A 7090-nucleotide genomic window follows, 5' to 3' on the forward strand; every position below is an offset into this window, starting at 1 on the left:
ATATAATATATAATATATAATATATAATATATAATATATAATATATCATTATAATATATAATTATAATTATAGTTGTAATTATTATAATTAAATATTATAATTTGTAATTTATTATTTCTAATTATTTATAATTAATTATTTACATAAAGTGCATGAGAAAGTTCGTTACAAGAATGTAAACATCAGAAGGCTTAGAAGAACTTAGAAGAGCAAAGCAGACTCTCCCAAGGGCGCTCAGGGTGTGCGCTGCAGGGAAAAGGACAGGAACCAACTCCTGGATCTATGGCATGTGAGAAAAGCACCCCTGAGCCTGGACAGGACACACGGAATTCTCACCAGACTGGAGACCTGAAGTTCCAGCTGCACACACAAGTGTGTTCAGTTTTTTAATCTGTTTTTGTAAAATAATTTTGCAAGTGAAGTACTTCTATAATATCTTGTTACTATATGGCAATCCATTATAGAATAAATTTCTACTTTGTGGTGATCCATTATATAATAGATTGTTACTTTGTGGTGATCCATTACGTAATACATTGTTATTTTATGGTGATCTACTATATAATGCATTGTTATTTTATGCTGATCCATTATACAATATATTGTTACTTTATGGTGACCCATTATGTAATACATTGTTATTTTATAATGATCTTCTATATGATATGTTGTTATTTTATGGTGATCTACTATACAATATCTTGTTACTTTATGGTGATCCATTATAGAATAAATTTCTACTTTATGGTAATCCATTATATAATACATTGTTATTTTATGGTGATCCATTATAGAACAAGTTGTTACTTTATGGTGATCCACTATATAATATATTATTTTGTGGCGATCCACTATATAATATATTGTTACTTTATGGTGATCCATTATAGAATATGTTGTTATTTTATGGTGATCTGTTATATAACATGTTGTTACTTTAAAGCTTGTCCAATCAATCAGGAAAATTCCAACTCCAGCAGTAAAACTGACGGATTTCCCAGTGCCACAATCAGCGACGACCCTGTGGATTGGGGAATTTTAATCTTAGATTTAGACCTGGCATTGCTCCTCAAGTCCCAGAACCCTGTGAGGATTTTCCCTGGGGTTTAACCCCAGCCAGGAGGAGGGAAATTGGCATTACTCCTGAGATGGACTGACCGTGGCTGGACGCCAGGTGCTCCCCAGAGCTGCTCCATCGCTGCCCCTCGCTGCGACAGGCAAGGGAAAACAGAAGAAAAGCTCGTGGCTCAGGGTGAGGACAGAGAAAGCTCACCCATTGCTGCTGTGGCCGAGCAGGCTTGATTCGGGAAAATTAGTTTGGTTTGTTACCAATCAAATCAGAGTCGGGTAACAAGTAAAATAAATTCTGAAAACACTGGATTTTTCTCGGGTTGTCTGCTTTTGGGATGACCTGAGAGTCCCTTTTCCCAGCCCGCTGGCCAAAGAAAGAGTCAGGATTCTTTGGCTCATGTTCACAGGTTGTTTATGATCCATTATCCAAAATATTTTCTATCAGACCCGCAGAGGTCTGTCTGCAGCTCTGTCAAGGGCATGCTGCCCGCCCCGGGCTGGTGTCTGCATTTTATACTACAAGTCAGGTGTAATTATTTATCATTATTTTCCAATACCTATCGTCTATGTTAGACTGTCTACTTCTGCTCTAGACCAATCCAAATGTGCCCCCGTCACCCAGAAGATGGAGGCTGGGAAGAAGAAGGAAGAATAATAGGACAACGAGCAAGTCCTTCCATCTTTCCTCCTAGATCCCCAATAATAAAATCCCTAAAACTCCAGTTTTCACCCGGTGATTAATTCATTATCACTCTTCCTAAACTTCTGTGACTTGTGATTCTTCATACAAGGTTGGCAATTTGCTCCGTGGGTTAAGATCGAATTCCCAGGTGTCTTTGGCTTCCTGCCAGGGGCACGTGTCACCCAGGGCTCCCAGAGGGTGTCCCGGTTCCGACAGGCTTGGTTCCCCCAGCCCTCTGTCCGTCCCAGGCTTGGCTTTGCTGCCTCCTCGCTCCCAGGGGTGCGGAGGGGCAGGAGGGGGGTTACACACCTCGTGGTTTCTGCTGCTGCTCCTTCTGAGGGAGAGGAGTCCCTGCCCTGCTCGGCTCTGGGAGGAAGGCAGCCTCTGCAGACTGCTCCTTCCCTCGGGCTGTGCCCCTCGCACGCTGCGTGTCCCTCCATGGGGACAGTCCCTCGGGGCCCCCCAGGCTCACAGGTCCTGCCAGGACCCTGCTCCTGCACGGGCTCCTGTGCCCACAGGTCCTGCCAGGACCCTGCTCCTCCACGGGCTTTCAGGGGGTCACAGGCTCCTCTGCGCCCCCCTGCCCTGCGGTGGGCTCTCCCAGGGGGTCTCTGCTGCCATGGGGGTACCCCAGAGGTGGATTTGGGTCTCTGCTGCCATGGGGGTACCCCAGAGGTGGATTTGGGTCTCTGCTGCCATGGGGGTACCCCGGAGGTGGATTTGGGTCTCTGCTGCCATGGGGGTACCCCTGGGTACCCCTGCTCTCCGTATCCTCCCCAGGCTGTGGGGAATCCCTGCTCCACTCTTGGATCAGCTCCTCCCGTTCCTCCTGCCCTGCCCTGGGGGGCTCCAGGGCTGCTGCTCTCTCAGACCATCATTCCTCCCTGGCTGCAATTCCCTCCGCAGCAGAACTCTTTTCCTCCCTAAATACGCTATCCCTGAGCTGCTGCTGCATCACTGACGGGCTCTGCCCTGGCCAGCAGCAGGTCCCTGCTGCCTTTGGCTCTCTGGGACACGGGGGAAGTTTCTCTCAGCTTCTCACAGAGGTTGCCTCTGTCATCTCCCCACTACCAAAACCTTGCCACACAAACCCGATACAAACCCAATAAAATGGACAAAATTCCATGAATGGGACATGTAGCTGGGTAAGTGACCACAGCAGGTGGACAACCCACCTGTGTGTGTGGGGGAAAGTGAAAAGACATTCCTTAGGAATGTTAACATTATGCTCCTTATGGAGAGAAGTCCTTTGGAAGCACAGCTATGGAGAAGGATAAAGAGAAATAACGACGCTTCTTGGAGACCCCCTCGAACAGCACCTGGAGCAGGCTGCGTGTTGGAATGTGCTGGAATGCGTTGGAATCCGTGCTCAGTGCACAGATTTCATTCCTGAAACCTCAGGTGGGGGCACACTTTACTGGACAAGCAGAGGCATCAGCAAATCCCAGGGGGCTGCCCAGGGCTGGTCTGGGGGGGCAGTGAAGGTGCTGAGCACCTGGGCACAAAGCACAAGGAAGAAAATTGCCCCAGACAAAGAGAACCAGGCTGGGGCTCTCCTGAGGCACCCAGGGCACCCAGCTGAGGGGCTGCTGAGTGCTGGGGGTCCCTCTCAGTCACCTCTGCAAGGTGACAGCGACAAGGGAACATCCCTGAGCAGGGGGAAAGGCAAATGCTGCATCCAGGAATGCCAGGTGCAGGCACGGAGCAGCCACAGCCCCTCGTGCTCCCCGGGGACCGCCCGAGCCCTCCCAGGCACGGCTCTGCTGCGTGAAGGAGCAGCTGGGCCGGGCCTGGGCTGGGTCTGCTGGCAGCCACATCCCCTCTGCTTGGGGTGACAGCTCGGGGACACAGAGCGGAGCTGGCTCCTCTGCTTGGGGTGACAGCTCGGGGACACAGAGCGGAGCTGTCCCCCCTGCCACCCGTCCTTGGGGACACAGAGAGTGGAGCTGTCCCCTCTGCCAGCTCGGGGACACAGAGCGGAGCTGTCCCCCCTGCCACCCGTCCTTGGGGACACAGAGAGTGGAGCTGTCCCCTCTGCCAGCTCGGGGACACAGAGCGGAGCTGTCCCCCCTGCCACCCGTCCTTGGGGACACAGAGAGTGGAGCTGTCCCCTCTGCCAGCTCGGGGACACAGAGCGGAGCTGTCCCCCCTGCCACCCATCCTTGGGGACACAGAGAGTGGAGCTGTCCCCCCTGCCACCCCTCCTCCGGGACCCCGCACCCCCTGGCCGCGCTCTGGGGCTCCGCAGGGCTCAGCCCGTGCTGTCGCCTGGCTGGGCTCGGCGTGGCTGCGGGGACCCCGGCGCTGGGACCCCGGCCATGTGCATCATCAGCCGCGCCGCCTTGGCGACGGCCCCGGGGGTGACGCAGCCGCGGGCTCCCGGGGGACCCCGCCGAGGCAGCGCCGCGGGGCTGCGTGTGTACCCAGCCAGCTCATCCCCGCCGTGTCTGCTCCGAGCTCCCGGGGGACCAGACCCCAGACGGGGCTGGCAGGAGGGGCACCTGAGGGTCCTCGACCCCCGGAGGGGCTGCGGGCAGGGGCAGAGCCGCACTCACGGGGCCCGGGGCTCACAGCCCGCCTTGCACTGGGGGTATGGGGTCTCAGCCCCCTGCCTGGGGGCACTGCTGGGGTGATGGGGCAGGGGCTGCGCTGGGCTAGACCCTGTGGGGCCGGGGCAGAGCAGCTCTGGGGCAGCCCTCGCCGCCACCCCACCCACACAGCACACGGGAGAACGTGTCCTCACACACTTTTAATGTTGGAGAGGGAAACGTGTCCTCACACACTTTTAATGCTGGAGAGGGGCAGCGCCCATCAAGGAATTCCAGCAGCAGGGATGGAGCTCGCCTGGGAGTGCCAGGGATGGCCACAGCCAGGGCAGGATGACAGGGACAGGCATAGCCGGCTGTGACAGGGACAGGCAGAGCTGAGGGCATCCAGCCTTACCCCACGGCTTCACTTCAGTGCTGACCTGTGTGGAAAAGCAGCCTCAGCCCTGTGACCCCGGGACCCCCTGCCCACTCCCTGCAGCAGGGAGACAGGGATGGCCTGGGGGCAGCCTGAGGTGTGACCTGCCCCTCCACACCCTCATCCCCACTCCCAGGAGGTCTCCTCTGCCCCACGGCACCCCATGGCCGTGCCCATCTCACTCCCCTGAGGGTCTCACCATGGGGAGAGCTCGCTGGCTTCTGCCTCGGCCCCACATCTGCAGAGGGAGAGAGGGAACAAGATCGAGGCAGGGATGCCCCGGCACCCTGAAGGACCCGAGCTGCCACACGGGGACCATGGCACAGCCAAAGGCTGGCCCTGGACACGGGCCTGGGCAGTCATGGCAGGCTCTCACCTTCAGCAGCTTCGGGCACCTCCAGGCTGTCCAGCCGGTCCTCATCCACTGCGGCCTCGCTGCCGTCCCCAGCTCCATCCCCCTCATCCTCACCCAGTGGCTCTGTGGGCAGGGACAGCTCAGGCGGGACCCTCCCTCCCTCCCCATTATGGGACACGCCAGGAGGGAGGTGACAAGCAGGACACTCCAGGGTGAAAGTTCCCAGGAGGAATGTGACCAGCCCCGTGTGGGAAGCAGGGAGAGCCTGGGGCAGGACTGAGCCTCCAGGGCCCCTGGGTGGGGCTACAGGTGGGGGTCACACCCCCAGTCCTGTGTGGGACCCCCGCACAGGCCATGTGGTGAGGGGGGCTCTGGGCACCCCAGGCAGTCCCAGTGCCCCCTTGGGACAGAGCAATTTCCCCAGGGCAGGCACCTGTCTGGAACTCGATGGTCCTCAGCATCTCAGCCACGTAGTCCACGTTGATGGAGAAGTGGTCCATGTTCTCATAGCCGGGCTCAGGGCGGCTGCTCATTGATGCCTTGGACATGTCTGTGATCCTGCAGGGCAGAGACTCCCAGGAGCTGCAGGGTCCAGCCCCAGAGGGCCACCAGCCAGAGGCCTTTACCCCCCACAGTCCCCACTCACTTTTTCAGGAGTTCCTTGGAGTGCTGTGAAGGAAAGCGAGGGGGGATCAGTGTCTCCTAGACATCACCCCCACCACAGGTCCACCCCTGCACATCCCAGGGGGATCCACAGATCCTTTTGGCTGAGCACAGCCCCCTGTTTAGCCCTGCGAGCAGCCCCTCAGGGAAGCATGGCCCCACCACACCGGCCCAGGGCAGTCCCAGCCCCCGTCCCCTGGCAGCACCTGCAGGTACAGGGCCATCTGGGGCTCCTCCATGGCCTGGATGGCTGACTCCACCAGTTTGGAGGAGGCCTCCAGGTGGTCTCCGTACTGGCGGATGAGCCCGCGGACCCGCTGCAGCTTGGCCTCCTGCTCGGCCGCGATGCTCTGCAGCAGCTCCTTCTTGCGCTCCTCCAGGATGCCGTAGAGCGCGTCGAACCGCAGCCCCAGGTGCTGCTTCTGCCGCCGCCCGTTCTCCTGCGGGACGGACCAGGGCTGCTCCGTGTGCCCCCAGCACAGCCCCAGGGCTGGGCGCTCCCTGCCCCACCACCCCCCTCCGCTGGCACGGCCCCGGGCCGGAGCCCTGGTGCCAACCTCGATGGTGTGGCAGATCTCCTCCATCTGTGTGATGATGGCCTGGATCCGGTCGTTCCCCGCCACCAGCATGGCGATGCCATCGCTGAGCTCGCTCTGGGTGCAGAGGGCCAGGGCGTGAGGGTGCCTGTGTGGGTACCCCCGGCCCCCCGGGACCCCGGGGGCCCCCCACCTTCTGGCGCTGGTAGACGGCCGGCAGCGGGGCCACCTCGCAGTCCTTGTGCGCCCCGAACACCTTGCACAGGGAGCAGGTGGGCGCCTCGCAGCGCAGGCAGTAGATGTTGATCCGCTCGTCCTCGTGCTCCTCGCACATGAGGTGCTGCTCAGCCTTGGCATGAAGGGGTCTGCACGGGGGTTGGGGGAGTCAGGGAGACACCCCGGCCCCCAGAGACACCCCAGCTTCAGAGACAGCAGCAGCCCCGGGACCTGCCCAGCCCCAGAGACTCCTCTGGCCCCCAGGGACCCTTCAGCCCCAGGGACACTGCTGGCACCAGAATCACCTCTGGCCCTGGAGACAGCCGCAGCCCCAGGGATATTCCCTGGCCCTGTATGGGCCCCATGACTCCCCAGTTCTTGTTGGGATCCCACCCCAGCCCTCTCGGTGATCTCGCTGTCACCCGCATGTCTCGCCCCCCCCCCCCCCCCCCCCCCCCCCCCCCCCCCCCCCCCCCCCCCCCCCCCCCCCGCCCCCCCTGCCACTGCCACTGCCACCAGCCAAGGATACATGGAGCTGCTGAGCTCTTCCAGCTGTGGGAGCAAAGGCAGAGGCTGAGGGCATGGAGGGGCCCCCGGCGTGC

The 7090-nt window shown here is 58.6% G+C and overlaps 1 protein-coding gene across 1 annotated transcript in view; it reads right to left on the reverse strand.

The window, feature by feature from the left end:
- Window positions 1–4490: 4490 nt before the first annotated feature.
- The window catches only part of TRIM54 (tripartite motif containing 54), a 3654-nt gene continuing 1054 nt past the window's right edge, over window positions 4491–7090 (reverse strand). Inside the window, exons 3-10 of the mRNA XM_041471310.1 lie at window positions 6466–6637; window positions 6294–6389; window positions 5943–6176; window positions 5720–5742; window positions 5507–5631; window positions 5095–5196; window positions 4918–4956; window positions 4491–4722 (exon numbers count right to left, since the gene is read on the reverse strand). Of these exons, the coding sequence (XP_041327244.1) occupies window positions 4712–4722; window positions 4918–4956; window positions 5095–5196; window positions 5507–5631; window positions 5720–5742; window positions 5943–6176; window positions 6294–6389; window positions 6466–6637 (802 nt within the window). The 3' untranslated portion in view covers window positions 4491–4711. The remainder of the gene's footprint in view (window positions 4723–4917; window positions 4957–5094; window positions 5197–5506; window positions 5632–5719; window positions 5743–5942; window positions 6177–6293; window positions 6390–6465; window positions 6638–7090) is intronic.

Source organism: Pyrgilauda ruficollis, unplaced genomic scaffold (assembly GCF_017590135.1).
Source record: "Pyrgilauda ruficollis isolate IOZ18807 unplaced genomic scaffold, ASM1759013v1 scaffold260, whole genome shotgun sequence".
In the NCBI taxonomy this organism is placed as follows: domain Eukaryota; kingdom Metazoa; phylum Chordata; class Aves; order Passeriformes; family Passeridae; genus Pyrgilauda; species Pyrgilauda ruficollis.